Genomic DNA, 18,450 nt, shown 5'->3' on the forward strand with positions numbered 1-18,450 from the left:
GGCCGTTAATGGCTGAATTAAATTTAACAATGAGCATTGCTTCACGCTGCGAGAGTTGTCGTTCAAGGTCACCACCTCTTGAATCAGGATCCACTTTGGAAATGACAGTCCATTTTAGATCGGTTACTGAATGGTTGTATGTTTTCCAATGTTGGACAAGCGGAGCATTTTGAACATTTTTATTGATCCGCGATTTGTGTTGCGATATTCTCACTCTGATTTCCTGGCTCGTTTTTCCTATATACAATAGGCCACACGGGCACCGGATCGCATAGATCACATTTTTACTTTTGCAATTCGTAAAACAGTCATGTTTCCAGTGTATTGAGTTGTGTGTAAATAAATCCCCTTCTTCTGTTGACGAACAACAGGCACATGTGCCGCATTTATGGTGGCCAGTTATTGGAGGGAGGCCTACATATTCTCTTAAGGATTTTTTAGTTGTTGTTGGCATAGATGCTCGCACTATTTGGTTGGAAATGCTGCGATCTTTTTTGAACGCAAAAAGAGGATAGTCACTTAGAGAGGAGTCCAGATTCTTGACTAAGTGCCAATTTTGTCGAATGATCTTTTTCAATGGGTTAGAGTTTGGACAGAATGTTGAGACACATACAATCTTCTGGAGAGGAGATTTTTCCTTCTGTTTTAAGAGATCTTCACGTGGTGTCCACCACGCTCTTTTCATGGCTCTTTTTAATAATCTCTTCGGATAACCTCGCATTTTTAAGTTATCGAGCAGATTACTTGCATGAAGGAAATATTCATCCTTAAAGGTACAGTTTCTTCTAATCCTGAGAAACTGCCCGTAGGGCAAGTTCTCTCTTAAGTTCCTCGGATGACTGCTGGTGAAGTGTAGTGCTTTATTCCGATCCGTTGGTTTTTTGTACAGAGTTGTCACTAGTCCATTGTTCGCTGGGTATACCTCTACATCCAAAAAAGGTATCTTGGTCTTAGAATGGTTCAGACTAAATTTGATGTCCTCCGTGCGATTATTGAGCCAGTCATGGAACAGGACCAAGTCCTGTTCATTACTTGTCCAGATCATAAAAACATCATCTATATAGCGAACCCATTTTCCGATGTGATGGGAGAATGGGTTGCTATTATAGACAAATTTCTCTTCGTACTTGGCCATGAAAAGGACTGCCAGTTCAGGAGCAAAAGGACAACCCATTGCTACGCCTCTTATTTGATAATAAAAGTCTCCTTTGAACTTGAAATAGTTCTTCTTCAGGGCGAAGCTAGCTAAGTCCATAATGAATTCCGTGGGAACTCTCGTTGGTTTTGGTCTACTCTCCAAGTACAATTTAATCACTGCCAGGCCTTCTTCTTGGGGTATTTGAGTGTACAGTGAAACGACATCTAGTGTGACTAGATGGTGTTCGTTTTGGTCAAAGACTGATTCTTCCAGGTGATTAATAAAATCGGTCGTGTCACGTATGTATGATGGTACTTCTTGAATAAATGGTCTGAGAAAAAAGTCCACAAATTTTGATATCGGTTCTAAAAGAGAATCGCAGCCGGAGACTATCGGTCTTCCTGGTGGTTTTGAGGCATTCTTATGTACTTTGGGAAGTACATAGAAAAGGGGGATCCTTGGATTCTTATTCCTTAAGAACTCAAATTCTTTTTTGTTGAGGAATCCTTGATGGAAGCCTTCTTCAATTACCGGGAAAAGTAGATTTTGGAGCTCCGATGTCGGGTCGTTCTTGATTTTCCTGTAACAATTGATATCTTGCAGTTGTCTAAGCTCATTTCCTCCGAGTTTGAAGCGTGAGAAGAAACGAACAAAGGTATGAAGACGATTTAAATTCATCAAAGCGCATCCGTTCCTTTGGCGATCTTCAACCCCGCTGACAAACTCACTTTTGTTGATTTTTACAGTGATCGGATCACGACGCACAACATTTATCGACGAAAGCAACAGAAGTGATTTTTTCGCCTACAACCCGGAGATTCGAGGTAGGCTAATTGCCCCTGAGCAGCGTGCATAGTGCAATTGATATACTACAGATATTTGAATTCAACAACCCGTGTTTGATAGGACAACGACCTGACATCGTCTCCCCAATTCCTTTTTAGATTAACTCTGTCCCAACACCTCTACACGTAAGTCAAACAGCATAAATGCCACTTGTATGTTTGGTTGCTTTTGAATTTTGGTTTTCAACACGGTATAGTTGGATTGAACCTTGGTCTAATTTATCACTTAGATTTTACACGGCAAGAGGTCTGGTGGACACATCATTCACAGGTACAACTTACTTTAATAATCACGCTGTTGCAATTAAAAGGAGGTAGCAGTCTAGTAAGACTCCTTTTGTGTTCTCCTTTCAGCTCCCAGGTCCTGATGAGAGCCCCAGTACTAGAAGGGGCTTGAAACGCGTCGACCTTTATCTTTTGGCCTAACGAACTTAAAGAATCATTTGGAACTCTCAACATTGTTCCCTACAGAACATACCATTTTTCTATGGCCAAGTTGTAATTTGTGTCTATAAAGAAAATTCAGATTGCTTTTTTATATAGTATGTTTGGTTCTGGACTGTCCAGTGTGGTATGGGAGTGAATGTTGATATGACTGTGGTTGAATGTGTTTATTTATGTACAGTAAACATTTTGTGTTATCAGTTCAATGTTAATTGTGGAAATACACAAAAAAAGTTTTTGTGAAATTGAAAACAAAACGCATAAATAGATTGATTAAATCGACTAAACAAAAGGTCCCCCGTTCATTTTGTTTTCTTTCAAAATGTTCCCACATAAGAAAGTGGAGTAAAAAAGTCCATCAGTACTGGCATTGTTATTGTTACTTCTGATATAAGGCACGGCCTTACTGAGTATAGCCTAAACCCTGTTTTTGTTCAACAGAGGCAAGAAGTCCAACACAGGCACTCCACATATCAACTGCGTTTGAATTGTTTTATTTAAGCTTTCACATATTTACCTGGTAAGCAGCCTTATTTGCTTTACCACAACTAAGGACTAATGTTTTGTTAAAACAATGAGTTCCTGTCACTATATGCAGGTTTTTCTTTTTAGAAACAGCAAACCAGCTATGATTAGGGTGTGTGGATTGATTTCAATCTGAGGAGTAGTTTTATAACACCAGAGGGGGCAGTACAGATGAATAAAACCTGTGGCCCGCAGTTCTTAAACTTGGAAACATTCCAGCAGTTTTATGGGTCAACCAACCCATCAGTAACTTTGCAAAAAGAACACGTGCTGTACCAAATCAATGTCCTTCCACTGTTAAGACGAGTAAAAGAGGGGGGAGAAATCATTCTGTGGAGTGTGCAGTAGAAAATAAAACTTTTAACACAATCATTCACACACCACTCAATCTGTCGCAATGCCATTCCACAGGGAATTGCAGTTGACAATTAAAAGCAAAATCGGTAGCCATGGGTATACAAATTAGAGAGGTGTTTATGTTTGGCTGGCTGCCAAAGCTTAGTTGAAAGTGAAACCGGGTTATTGGGTCAGCGTGGAATCATTTGGTTTTATTGTTGTACGAATTGTTCATTCCTGTGAGACATTTTGCCGACCCAGGACATCTATTCATGCACAGTGTCTCTTATAGTAACTTGATTAATTGCTCTAGGTGTCCATGAGGTATGGAAATGGCCATGACTAATGGTCCCTTCGCATTACAGTGTAGAATGTCCTGATGATTTTATTCAATGATGTAATTTCAATTGTATGCAAACGTTAAGTCTTAAAGTTCTAATTTTTATGCATTTTTTCCAGAATATCTAACGATCGGACTCTCATCAGTGAAAAGGAAAAAGGGAAACTATCTCCTGGAAACCATTAAGTCAATATTTGAACAGTCAAGTTACGAGGAACTTAAGGAGATTGTAGTGGTCGTGCACTTAGCAGACTATGACTTTTCATGGTGTGAGAACATAGTCCAGGATATTTCACGGAAATTCTCCCATCACATCATTGCTGGCCGACTGCTGGTAATCCACGCACCTGAGGAGTTCTACCCTGTACTTAATGGCTTGAAGAGAAACTACAACGACCCAGAGGACCGAGTGAAGTTCCGTTCCAAGCAAAATGTGGATTACGCTTTCCTCTTGAACTTCTGTGCAAATCTCTCAGACTACTATGTCATGCTGGAGGACGATGTCCGCTGCTCTAGAAACTTCTTGACTGCAATTAAAAAAGTAATAACTTCCCGTGAAGGGTCGAACTGGGTGACTCTGGAGTTTTCCAAGTTGGGCTACATTGGAAAACTCTACCACTCCCGCGACTTGCCTCGCCTTGCCCATTTTCTGCTGATGTTTTACCAGGAAATGCCTTGTGATTGGCTTCTGATTCATTTCCGAGGTTTGCTAGCCCAAAAGGATGTTATACGCTTTAAACCATCACTCTTCCAGCACATGGGCTACTACTCTTCCTATAAAGGAGCAGAGAACAAGCTAAAAGATGATGACTTTGAAGAAGACTCTTTTGATATCCCAGACAACCCATCAGCAACTCTGAATACCAACATGAATGTATTTGAAAACTATGAGGCTAGTAGGGCCTACAGCAGCATAGATGAGTACTTTTGGGGCAAATCCCCTTCCTCTGGAGATTTCTACCAGATTGTGTTTGAGAAACCCATTAAGATAAGCAAAATCAAAGTCACCACTGGCACCGAAGATCGCCAAAATGACATACTGCACCACGGAACATTAGAAGTTGGAGAAAGGGTTGTAGGGAATAAAAAAGGGAAACAATGTACCACTTACCTCAGGTTGGGAGACTTTAAAAATGGGAACTTTGAAATATTTGATGTCGATCGCAAAGTTTTGTTTGATATTGACTGCATGAGAATACTTGTAACCAAAAGCCAAAAGGAGTGGCTCATTATCAGAAGCATCAGCATTTGGACTACTCAGGCACCCAATCAGTAGGAATGGGGTCACAGACCCTGAACTTACTTCCTGCTGGGAGAATGTTGTTGTGTTACCAACAGGTGTAACTCCCCAAGGGATTACCTTCTGCAAAGAGCATCAACTACTCATCGCTGGAGCTGGCTGTTGATAAAGCCATCCGCAAAATGATTACAAGGCGAATCATTTTTTACTACAGTGTAGTTTCACCAGGCAATATACAAATCGTGTTTGTTGGAAGGTGTCGACTTTTATAAGAAATGCAAAAAAAGCCCACTGATTCAGACTGATAATTGCTTTTATTACCTGGAATGCAGTGTGGGTAGGTTATTTATTTTCTCCAGCCCCATTAAACGAAATAGGCGCATTATGTGTCAAACATGCACTGATCGCATTCTACTTAAAGGGCATAAAGTGTGATGTCCCCGTCTTTGCCCCTCCTTTCTTGCACAAGTCTCGAACCCTCCCTTGTTGTCATGCGGAAACAGAAGGAACACGAAGAACAGGTGCTTTGAAGCACTGAGAGAGGCCGCATTTTCAGCCGCTTTCCTCGTTTTGAATTAAAGTACATATTTTCGAGTTAGGTTAATCCGTCTGATCTACCTGTAGCCCTGTAGAGGGATTTAGTTTTCTAGCATCAGATGTTATGTTTCTGATGCGTCATCCCGATGTTCGAGGAACTCTGTATTACTTCATTTAAACGGTATAGGTTTATATCTGTCTTGAAATAAAAAGAAAGCACAGACTCCCAATATGCTCTAGTCTTTCTCAGTCGGTAACTGTTGCACTGTAATGTTTTTAGTATTAACTTGTAGCACAAATGAACATATTGTATAAAAAAAGACTAACTTTTGATTAGGCCACCACACATTAATTATTTATTCATATAAATAATGTGTTACAAAACTGCCATTTTCAGATTCATCACAAATCAATGTCCATGGGTTTATTTCTGAAAATCTGTATATGTTTAACAAAGCACACGTTGTCTCCATTCACAACATATTTGTGACAATCTCAATACAAGCTCCATATAAGGAACTTCTTTTTTATATTGAAGCAAGCCACCGGGGAACTCTTTGCTCTTTTGTGAATTATTACTCTTGAAATGGTGTCCGAGATTTATTGTTATAGGTTGACGTCACTCAACAATGTAGTATGATTACCTCCGTGGAGATGTATTATATATTTTTTTCCTTCAGCAGCCTTTTCGTTTAAAAATCTATCTATTCAAAATGCTGCAGTCATTCGTTTATGTGCTGACCGTGTCAGACTTGAAAGAGTGCATGGCGTGCACGGATTATTTTTTCAAAGTGATTGGTATGACAGGTGTGACATCTCTTTAGGTTCTTACGGCCATCTGTACACAGGCCTGCCCATCTACATTAGGCACCGAATATTGGATGGCTGACATGCCTGTTAAGACCATTATCGAATACATGCCTGAAACACAAAAGCGTGGCTCACATGAGTAATTTATATACCAAACTATATCCCCTCACTAAACAGATAGGACAATAAATATCATATTACACTCTATGTTTCTGCATACATATGTAACACAGGGAAGCCTGCAATCCCAGTATAAAACCTTGCTTCAAATATTCTTGTTACAATTGATTTGTGACATATCTAGCCAAACACCTGTAATAAATAAATAACACAGCTGCTAAACTGTAATAACATATTACACAACAGTAGTGAAGTTATAATGCCTTCTGACAGAGAAAGGCAGGTCACAAAGTATCATTGCAGCTGTAATGTAAACAACAAAAAAGAGGAATAGCTTTTCCTTCCGTTGATCTGCTTTTAATTGAACAGTGTTCTGCAGAAAGACAATATTTATAGCATCATTTATATGTTTTGTGCATAGTTCATTGCAGAAAAGAATCTCTCTGCATGTTACTGCTCATTCTAAGCCACTGCCCTATATTTAACCTGATTTAAAATAACTGGTTCTAATGTGTTTTATAAGAATTTAATAACTGTTTTTTGGTGTCTTTAATTTCACACTGCACATTCTGCCGTTCATTTCAAGTTTAATAGTGCTTTCTTTAGACAATCAAGTCCATCAAAGTGAGAGCAACATAAAGGGGCTAATTAGGATGTTGGTCGGAAATCCTCCAACCGCTGGTCGTAGGCTTTCAGACCAACGTCCCTGGTTTGACTTCTGACCACGGTATTACAATTATGGCGGTCAGAATTCAAACCAGCCAGTCAATCCGGCTGACTTTTGGCCGGCTCGTGGAGCTCGTTGGCCAGTCGGTAGGGCCGCATAACCCCACGAGGAAGACGTTTCCGCCTTTTGGATTAAGATGGCACTTTCTGAACGAAAATCCATGTTGGCATTTTCGACATGGATATGCTGTCGGAAAGTGCCTTTGGTGGCCCCAGGCAGAGCCCCCTTCTGCCATGGCCCTCTGGTTGGAGGTAAATCCCTGCACCGTATGGCAGGCACCGTGAGTGAGGTGCCTGCCACACGGTGCAGGGATTTACACAGGCTCCCATTTCTCTATGGGAGCTTGTGCTACTGCGGGTTTTCGGCTACAGCACAAGCTCCCATAGAGAAATGGGAGTATGTTATCGCACCATGTGTGGTCACAGTGTAATTGCGGTGTCGGGATCACCGACTGGAGGTCTGTCAGTCCCGAGACTGCAACGGTGTCAGGCAGACGTGAGTCCGCTCGACATCGTAATCATGCTAAAAATGATTAGGATTAAAATTAACGTGATACATAAAAAGGGCAAAAGACATATGAATGAAAAAATTGCCGAGCACTTTGCCAGGGCCGGTTTTGGTTCCCAGTCCGGCCCTGGATGCCAGGTAAGGGGAGATGACAGGGGCAGGATAGGTGAAATTCAGCACAAGATTAGCAGTGATGGACGAATGCAGCTTGTGACCACCTACTGCTGGCCGAACTCACCTAGCAGCCTACCCGTGGTGTCTTGTCACTGGCATGGAAAACAAGAACTTACACACCCAAATTCATGACAGAGGCACGTTCCAAAATCATCATCCTACAATCCTTAGGATGTTGGAGGTAAGGCTAAGTTTTTTTTTTTTTTTACATTTTATCCAATTTGTCCAGGAATTTTATCACACCAGAGATTGCTTGAGGTGTGAGAGCCGTTCAGGAAAAAGTGAAACAGCTGCCTGTATTGTTCAAGTCCCTTTTTTAACCAGTAGGTGACGAAGGAATCTTCTGTGGTCGTCGGTTAACATGGGGCCAATGCAGAGCAGATTGGGTAAGAACTTCTGATACAATCCACAAAGTCGGCACTGGTTACTGAGAGGGCGAGTCGTCCATGGAGGGAGAAGATTTAGTGAGGAAAAGTTGCCCATTCAGATAGGTAGAACTTGATCTTGAGGTGCAAGGAGAATGCTTTCCCTCTTAATGTCTGAGTCCATGTGAAATCATTCATATAAAGAAGAAAGACCCCAAGGATTCAAGAGGTTTGTGGAAAGCGTGAGGGTATGACCATGAGGAATAAAATACCCTCTGCAGTATCTTACAAGGAATAAAATACCCTCTGCTATACCTTATAAGGATATGGCAGGCCACTTTAGATTTTCAAAACCTTATAAAATAACAGTGTCTTCAGCCTCTTTCCTTTATAAGGTCACAGAACTCCTCATTGCATTGCAACATCCTTATAATGTACGGCAGGGAGTACTTTAGCACATTTATAATACATGGGATCTTGCAATCGCTATATAAAAAAACAGTCTCTAATTTCCTTATTAGAGGCAACTTTTGACATCTCAAGCCACCTGTAATAAAGAAATGTAGTAACTGCTCAACTGTAATAAATTATTCAATTGAGTTGTTACATCAACATGCATGCTGCCGGTCAGCATCCAAGTTGAAAGACAGGGCACAGAAAATCATTACAGCTACAGTTTAAACAACGAGAACAGCACTTTTTATTCTCCAGCTCTATTTTCCTTATGTGAACACTGGCCAGCAGAAATAAGATATTGAAGGCAACATGTATTTTAATCTAATTTACATATTACCGATTCTGATATCTTTTTGCAACAAATTACTAATTGCTTTTTGGTGTGTTTAATTTTGCACTGCATCTACTTTTATTCTTCTGCAAACATACTATCTGTTTCATATGAAAGAGCATGGCACAAATAACTTACTTGGTTTATGGGATTGGTGAAGGAGTGACCAAGACTTATAAGGAAAAATTACCCCTGAAGTGCATTAAAAGAATACTGCAAGCCAAATGGAGTTCAAGACCTGATGAAGGAACTCAGCCTTCAAACTCGTTCACCTTTCCGGTCACTGAATTCCTCGGTGAATCGTAACATCATTATAATGCAGCTCAGGGTGCACTTTATCTCATATATATTGCAGCTGCAGCAACAGTGTTTCCACTAAAAATGCATTTTTTGTTTTGTAACTAACTTTGTGGCCATTCAAGGACTCTGCATGAAACTTTACAAATAAACTTCATCCATCCTGTGTTCATTTTGGGTTGTCCAAGCTTCATGCATATTGGTCAAGCAGGGGCCTAAAAATAAGGCAAGGTCTCAAAAGAACATTTCCCAAATCAACTCACTTTTCTCCAGGAAGGCCTTTGTTTGGTTTAGTGTAAATCTGTACAGTAGTTTTTGAGAAATTTGGGCTAGATGCAAAATACTGATTGCAATTCACGACCAGTATTTCTGCGGCCAGTGTGGTAATTTGCAGAGCCACCTTTGTACTAATAGATTTTTTTGCAAATTACTGATTCCTAGAGGGTTGCAATTCGACCTACCTCAAGAATATTAATGAGGTAGGTCTCAATTTGTGATCCACTAGGACTCGCTGTTATAACATGGATGGTGGCCTGCTGGAGTCATCAGTCACCATGTCTGTGATTGCTTTTAAATGAAGCAGTCATTTTTTGAAAACGCAGCCCATTTACCTTAGCGGGACACGTTTAAAAATCAAAAATGAAATGTTTCATTTTTATTTTTTAGGAGTAGGTAATGGTCCGTGGGAAAATTGCCTGCTCTTAAAAATATATATTTTTCAAACATTCTCAAAGTGGGAAGAGTTCCAAGGGGACCCCTTCCGATGTGTGGATAGGTGACCACCAACTTTGAGTTGGTGTGTAAAAGCAAATGTTTTGCAACCGCATTTCGGTAGCAGAACATTAGTACAAATAATTCAGATTTCCTATTTGGAAGAAGCAACTTGAACACTCCCCTTCCAAAAAGTGATTCTGTTTCTGCTCGCAAACCCAAACTACTATTCGGTAACAAGTTACTGAATCGCAATTTGGTGTTTTTACATTACAAAAAGTATTTCTGCAGTCCTAAAAGCCCAGAATTTTGCTAATTGGGCCATTTACAACAGCAAAATCGCTCTGTACATATAGCCCTTAGCCTTTTATACAGTGTTCTAGGCTGAGCATAAACAGGTTACATTTTAGAGAATCTAGATTTTATTCCACTGATCCTCCACAGATTTGTGAATCTATAGGAGGTTCATAAATCCTACTACAAAAATTAAAGCACAGCATTGGACTAGGGAGCTTTTTATTCCATTGTGTATTGTACATGCTCAAATCCAGATTTGTGTCTGCCACACTGAGATTGCCTGAATTTCAGTTTCATCCAGCACCGAGCACCAAGGAGCAGTGTGTGAAACACCCTGATCCCCAGGCCCATGTGACCGGTCACAAAGGGACACTACTGCAATAAAATATATTAAATGGTGTTATAACAGGATTCGTGAATTCTGTGCCTCATTTGAGAATACTGGTGCCTCCCTGAGTGCCACACACCCATTTGAGGCCTCAGGATTTGTGACTCTAGCACAGATTTTGCAAATCCTGAAATTAAATTAAATAAAATGGATTTAATGCATTACAACTGCATTTGACTAGTAGCCACACACAAAGGATGACTACTGGGCCTAGTTGCAGTCCAGTTCCTGCCACTAACTCCTGTTCACATGGCCTAAAGCCATTAACAGCAGGTTGGCCACCCGTGGCAGGTTGGAGCCTTGCAGATAAACCCTGATCAGCAGAGTTGAAGGTCTTCAGAATGCTGATAGTGCGCATGGCCTGGCTACCTATGACCAATCCTTGATCGGCACAGCCAAAGTCATCAGGTCCAATAAAAGACCCAGCGTTGAGTCCAACTCTAGCTATGCATTTTGCCCATGTTCAGCCACATTCAACTAACCACAGAAGTTTAGGTTAGGCCAACTCCAACTGTGTACAGCCAAAGTCCATGTGCAGAGGGCATTGATACCTATGGTTTGTTGGTAGCAAGGAGCTGTGTGCTTGTGGTATGTGATAATTAAAATAAAAAATTAACTGAAAAAAACAAATGTAGAAATTAAGTTATGATTGGCTGTGGTTATAACACTTTAACATATGTTGTGAATTGTTTTTTTAGAAATTCATGTTAAAAACACCTTTAAAGTAGAGTAACAGATGCACATTAAAGCTGAAAACAATACTGGAACTCCTAAATTATGGCCAGGGCTGCAATCCATAATTTTTATAACAGACATGTAAACAATAACAATGCCTTAAACAACAACATAATTAAATACCAACACATACTCAAACAAATAAATAATACTATATTCATAGATTTTAGTTCACAGTGCTAGGGATAATATGATATGTAATCTCTATACGGTTATTTACAGCATCCATTACATTGCATGTCACTACAACGCATGACACTACATTTCATGTCACTACAATGCAGGCATTACATCGCATGTCATTACAACGCATACCATTACAACGCATGGTACCCCTACACTATCCAACACTTACCCTACTGTTGCACCCCCTAGAGTTAGAATAGTAATTTTTACCCCTACACTATCCAACACTACCCTAATGTTGCACCCCCTGGAGTTAGAATAGTAATTTTTACCCCTACACTATCCAACACTTACCTTAAATGCAATGTAATGGTATGCGTTGTAAAGGTATAATGCGATGTAATGGAATGCGTTGTAAATGTAGTATTAAAACATTTGTTGCAGTGGTATGCGATGTAGATGTATGCGTTGTAAAGGATGTTGCGAAGTAAAAACTGTGTTGTAAAGGCATGCGTTGTAAATGTATGGGTTGTAACGTCATGCATTCATCTCCAGAGTGCACTGCAGGTATGCTGCCACCATAACTGCTGGATCCTGCCTGTCTAGCCTTGATTTCTACCTTCCTGAGGCTCCTCTTATGAGCTAACTGCCCCTAAGCAATTTGTTCCACCATGGCCAGTTTCTTTAGTTCTGCCTCCATGGCCAGTTACTTTTGTTCTGCCTCCGTATCCAGTTTCTTTTCCTCCAGGGCCAGTTTCCCCTCTTCCATTCATAACATGTCCATCTGCTGCTTGAACTCTTTGTCCTCCCTCCTTCCCACCAGCTGCACTGGGGACAGGCTGCGGGAAGACACACTACTCCCTCTCCTGGCAGGAAACTCCATTTCAGCGGCCAAATAATCCACTTCAGCTGCAGGTGGCACCACTGGAAGGTTCTCCCCGGGCACTTCCATCTCATTATCATCTCCTGTAGCTTCAACCATTGACTGATGGGCTTCCACCTAGGCCCTCAGCGCCTTTGCAACTACACATTCCTGGTGGTGCCTTTTGTAGAAAGCACCTCTCATTACAGAACACCTTGAGTTGGGCCACAGTGTAGAACTCCATGGTATACAGATCAAACCACATTCTTGCAGGTGTGGTCTCAAGCACAAAGGCCAATCAATGAAAATTTTACATGGAATTGGTCTCTGATATGGGATGGTAGTGTACACCAAATCACAGAGCAGTCAGGCTTAACTTAGAAGCAATGTGTAAAGTACTTTTGCAACACTTCAAACAGTAATGAAGTGAAAAACACTATACAAAAAGGATCCCATACCAGGAAAATAGAGTAGAATGTAATAAGTAAAAAAAGACCAAAACAACAAAAATCCAGTCATTAGAACTGGAGTTATAAAGCACAATGCACCAACTTGCGATATCTGGTCGCACTGGACCATGTCAAAGTCAGACTGACTATGATGGAACACAGGTCAGATACAGTTACCAAGTTAGGCCCACTGCAGTCTACTTTCTCTAGTCTGTGCCAAGAGCCCCACTCGCAATGAAGAGAGCCACAAGGTGCAGAGAGAGCATTGCAGAAGGCTGTCAATTTCTTTGGTAACTTTATCACAGATAGACTAATGTTTCTAAGCCTACCATGACAGTAGTCTACTTGCAGGCTATCGCTCTGTTTAAACATAATCAGTGGCTCAAACCTATTTGGAATAGAAAGTCAGACATCGTAACAAACCACGAGGCACTCACATAAAAATAAAACAAATAAAAAAAACTTCTTGATCTTGACCAAGAGCTTGCTCTTCACAGTGCTGGCCTGGGCAAACAAACGCCGGATCTAGTCACTATGCTATGCAATACATTTTGACTATGTCCATTTCATTTTTATTTCATAAATTACTAATATGAATATCATGCATATATAATTTCTTTTTTTGTTTAATATTTTTATTATCATTTACCAACTCTGAATACATAATAGAGAAACACAATAAGACCACCATTTTCACCCCCAGTAAAAACACCCACCCACCCCCGCTACACGATTGGATACCAGAAAAATGTGATCACAGTTGCCATACCATATATAAATCAGTCAAAATCATACAAATGGTACCGAAAGGGGATAGAAAGAAAGAAAACAATGAAAATATCAAACAACCAGCAAAGTGCCAAGGTGCTTATATAGAAGCTTAAAGTGCATCATGTCTACCCTCAACAGCTCCTGACATCCACCCAGTCTAATAACGGGGCCATCCTTCTCAGTCCCTTCCTTTTGTTACGAATCCCCTTCCTTAGGAAAATTGCCTTTTCTAAGTTACAAACAGCCAACCCCCTGGTTGGAACACTGGTGGATTGCTATCTAGCCAGGCAGAAGGGATACATAAACAAAAAGCAGTCATAACAATGAAGATCAGCTCTCTGTCTCTTGTTAATCTCTCAAATTCAGACACTCCCAAGAGGATCACTGCAGGGGATAGATTTACCTGAATATTTAGCTTGTTTGACAAGAAATCAGTAGTCCGAGACTTAATAATGGATAAAGATGGACATGTGGCAAAGACATGCACAATATCAGCACTTCTAAGATGACACATCTAGGGCAACGGGTGCCTTTGCCGTGGCCCCCATTTGATAATCCTACTAGGGGTATAATATAAATTAAAACATGTTTTTTAATATTTAACATGAAATTTAGCTGATATAAATGATGTTTGAGCAAGAGCAAAGGGGTCCTGGAAGCAAGCGTCTGAGATGATCAGTTGTTCTTGCCATCTCTGCAAATGCTTATCATCCCTCATGTATTTATTGAGGAAGGAATAGATAAATCCTATTGAGGGTTTATGCCCAGGTACCAAGGCATCCACCAAATTACACTGTTGAAATCCTATTGCCCCGTAGTTTTTGCACAAAAAAAAATCCATTACTTGTAAAAAATGTAAAAAGTTCTTATGGCTAAGACCAAATTCTTGTGTCAGATTTCTTGAAATTATTTTATCCCTCTACAGGAGAAAAACAGTCCCACCTTTTTAAAGCCAATGTTAACCCACCTTGACATATATTGATCTGAAATAATTCCTGGAAGAATTAAATTATCCTTTATAGGGGTGAAAAAAATTAAGTCGGCCTAGACCCATCAGTTTACGAACTGAAGACCAAATCGCAAATGCGTTCTGCAGGGTCTTAAAATTAACATGTTTAAAATAGCTCATTTCAATTTGCCTCCATATATTCCCCCCACGCCCCTTCACCTATCAATAACTCAAATGGAGAGGGGAAATAAACAGCACCTACAGGTGATGGACTTTTCGCTTGTAATAGAGGGCAAAGATTTTGTATCATACAGCTTTAGGTTAGGGAGCGTCAAGAATTTCATGGCACGCCTGGGTTTGGAATAGACCCACTCAAATTGAGACATTGAATCGTCCTGCCAGGGATAGATGCAGGTTATTTAGCTCAAAATTATCCACGATAATACAATCCACATCGGGAGTAATAGTAACTCTCAAGTATGTCGCTCTTAAAGCCACCTGTGAGTCCTGCCAAGATAGCGTGCTATTTACCAAAATTACGTTTTATCCCTATTTAGCGAATAACCCGAGATATGTCAGAATTCCCCTGCCTCTTTCTCAATTTCCAACATTGCAGTTGCAGGCTCCGGCGTAACTACAGCAATGTCGTCTATGTACGCGAGCATTTTAGCATCCCATCCGTTATATGTCATCGGTAGGATCTTCACGTTAGCCTCTAGCCTGCGAATAAACAGATCAATATACAGGGAAAACAGTAATGGAGAACAGGGACAGCCTTGCCTCGTCCCTCTTAGAATTGAGGATGACTCTGAGAGTTCCCCAGCCACAAAAACCCTGGCCTCAGGTTTAAAATAAAGCGCCTTGAGGGCTTCTCTAAATTCGGTCCCTATATTTATTCGCTCGAGCACTTGCCACAGGTACCCCCAGGAGACCCCATCAAAAGCCTTCTCGGCATCTAATAAAATTAAGGCCATGGGGTCTCATGTTACCTGGGCGGCGTCAAACAACGTTATTACCCGCCTAATGTGGTCTGTAGTGCTTTACCTGGGTATAAACCTGTGTTGCCGTCCACTCACTAATTTACTAATAACAGGGGACAAACGAGAGGCTAGACTTTTAGAATACATTTTAGTGTCCCTGTTAATAAGCGTAATCGGCCTATATGACCCAAGTTGCCTAACAGATTTGTTTTTTTGGGGTAAAACTACTATCTTCGCTTGAGACCAAGAAGGAGGGGGTTTATTGCCTTCAAAAATATGTATAAACAGTCTCACAAGGCAGTCCCTAAGCTCCGATGAAAATGTCTTATAGAACTGGGGAAAAGTTCAATATCACAATCTTGAATTATAGCATGTGAGACAAAAAAAATCGAGACATGCATGCGATTGATGGGGTTAAGAAAAAAAGTTAAAACCATGTTTGGTTGGCTTCTTGCACTGCCAAACATCCATCAGGGTATGATCTTTACACATAGTTTTAAGCGACCAAAATACCCTGGGTTTTCTGCCATAGTATTTTTATTGTTCCTCGCACGACCAGCTATTGGCCAAATTGATGTTAAGTCTCCACATAGAATAATGGGAGTTGGCCAAGACACCAGCTTGTTATTCAACCAGTCATATAGCCCAGCATCATCTACAATTGGCCCATATAAAGAACATAGTGTAAAAGTGCACACATTAGACCGAAATTCCAGAATCAACCATCTCCCCCGACTGTCAATACGAATATGTGAAAAAAACTGAACTAAATCCCTTTTAGCCAAAACTGCCACCCACAAGTCCGTGTGTTTTGTTGTGTGCCCACAACTAGTTTAAAACCTAGTGTATCCAATAAAGACAGCTGCGCTCCCTCAATGTGGGTCTCTTGAAGGTAAAGTATATCTGCCTCCAAAGCTTGCAATTCCAAGGTTACCCTGGCTCTTTTCTTCTTATCATTGAGGCCGCAGATGTTCCCCGTCGCGACACTTAGTTTACACATTGGTCCAGTTTCTTAAAATCCTTCTTATACATCTCACACCAAGCATTTTGCCCCTAAATATCCAAAAGCAATATCTTCCTATCCATGGCAGCGTTATCTTTTCCTATACTTTTCTTATGCCCAATTATCCTCCTGTGTAGCGCCCTTCCCTTCCCCCACCCGACCCCCTCCCTCCCACAGACCCCTTACTCCTCTCCACCCACCAAAACGAAATCAAGCCGGAAGCCTGAGAGATAGCACCTATGCAAGAGTGCATCTCCAGTCGCTCCTAGCCGTGCCCCCCCTTAAGTGAGAAAAAGCAAAGAAAAGAGAAGGACAACACAAATAAAACCCTTAGATTTGATATCCTACTCCACTTTGGATTCAATGAGGACTAGATTATCCTTAAAGCCCCCAATTGATGCTATCTAGCAGATTGTACCATCAATCAATTACTCTGGAAAACATGGATCAGGGACCCCTTACTACTTTACTGAACTATATTTTATCTATGTTTTCTCCCCTATTTCTTTCAGATACTTCTGAGTGTTAATTTCGGAAGTAAAACTTCATGTTTGCCCTTTGTGTGTCACTTTTAAGCGGACAGGATTTAGGAGATAAACTTCCTCTCCACGCTGCTGGAAAGGATTAAACAGCTTTCGCATCCACCACCGCCTCTCTACTGTGGCATGGGCGAAGTCAGGTCTTACAAAGAACGAAACATCCCAGAAAACCTTCCTTGAATTGGGACGAGCTTGGTCATAGATTTCTTGCCGCAACAGGAAGTTTCCAAAATATACCAGAATCGTCCTAGGTCTTTCGGCATCACTGGATCGAGACTTCTCCATCATTAGGGGGAACCTGTGGGCACGTTGAATCTCTGCGCTCCAGTCCCAATTAGTTTTCTCAGGGAAGGCACCCTTGAAGAGGGAAATGATATAGGCACGTACATCGGGACCCTCCACCCCCTTGGGTATCCCCAGGACTCTCAAATTATTACGTCTCTGCCTATTTTCGTACTCTTCTAGTTTCCATAAGATGTGGACCATTGATGCTGCCTGGGAAGCTTCTAGTAATTTAATGTTCCATGCAAGTTCTTGGTAGCAAGCCTCGCACGGCGACTGAGCTCCTGGCTTCATCTTGAACTTGACTTATGGTTTGAAGGATTGTTGATAGAGATCCATCTACTGAGGTGAATTGCGGTTGAATATGAGATGTTCCCATAGTGCTTTCTTTAGCAGATCTTTCTGGTTCCCCCCCAGAAAACGCCTGCTGCGACGCAGAATAGTCCCAGTGAAGATTGCCCAGGGAACCATTTCCACTACTGCCTTTAGAGGCTTCTCCACTTGTTCGCCCTTTCTTATTCCTCCTATTCTTTCCCCGAGATCTTCTCCCCGACCATTTATGCTTGGTTGCGTAGGTAGAGTCTTCCGGGACATCACTGGAGGAAGATTCTGAGGCTGGATCATCGGTTAGGGAGGATGATGATTCTCCAATATTCGAAAGGTAGGTCCGAATCGTCCGTTAATGAAAAAAACTTGTCTCCGACATCTGGACACTTAGCTATGCATGGAGGTAACTAATTTGCCACCTTTCCCCAATATTGCACTCTCTCCATCGGAAGCCCTGTAATATTTTCGTTAAATGCCCTTTGCTGACCTGTATTTGCAGATTGGGTCAGGCATTGTGCTACCTTATGCCCCCTGGTTGCTTGCTTCTGCTTGCTTACATCTTGAACCTGGGCCCATTATTGATCACCTTATTGGGGTCATCTCCACTAGCAATTTCTGGTGTTACCATGGTAGGGGGTATCTCTACCAGGCCCCCTACGCAATTTATGGGGTTAATTTGGGAACCATCAGTGGGGATTGATGCCTCATTCTGAGCAGTGCTAAGATTACCTGCTATCCCAAAATCCAATAAGTCTCCGGGGGAGGGCACATTCCCCTTCCCCTCCACTCCTTCCTCAGTCTGACTGCTGGTTAAAGCTCCCACTTGCCCCTTGCTTAGC

General features: G+C 41.3%; 1 protein-coding gene and 1 long non-coding RNA gene across 5 annotated transcripts in view; one reads left to right on the forward strand and one right to left on the reverse strand.

Annotated features, from left to right (window-relative positions):
* Positions 1–5,635, forward strand: part of MGAT4C (MGAT4 family member C) — a 1,156,917-nt gene extending 1,151,282 nt beyond the window's left edge. For all 4 annotated transcript variants that reach the window (XM_085653923.1, XM_085653921.1, XM_085653924.1 and 1 more), the window contains one exon: positions 3,748–5,635. In XM_085653923.1, coding sequence (XP_085510049.1) covers positions 3,748–4,904 — 1,157 coding nt within the window. In that variant the 3' untranslated portion in view covers positions 4,905–5,635. The remainder of the gene's footprint in view (positions 1–3,747) is intronic.
* The window catches only part of LOC146855967 (uncharacterized), a 175,346-nt gene that overhangs the window by 95,554 nt on the left and 61,342 nt on the right, over positions 1–18,450 (reverse strand). The gene's annotated exons all lie outside the window — the stretch shown is intronic.

Source organism: Triturus cristatus, chromosome 4_1, assembly GCF_964204655.1.
Source record: "Triturus cristatus chromosome 4_1, aTriCri1.1, whole genome shotgun sequence".
Taxonomy (NCBI): Eukaryota; Metazoa; Chordata; class Amphibia; order Caudata; family Salamandridae; genus Triturus; species Triturus cristatus.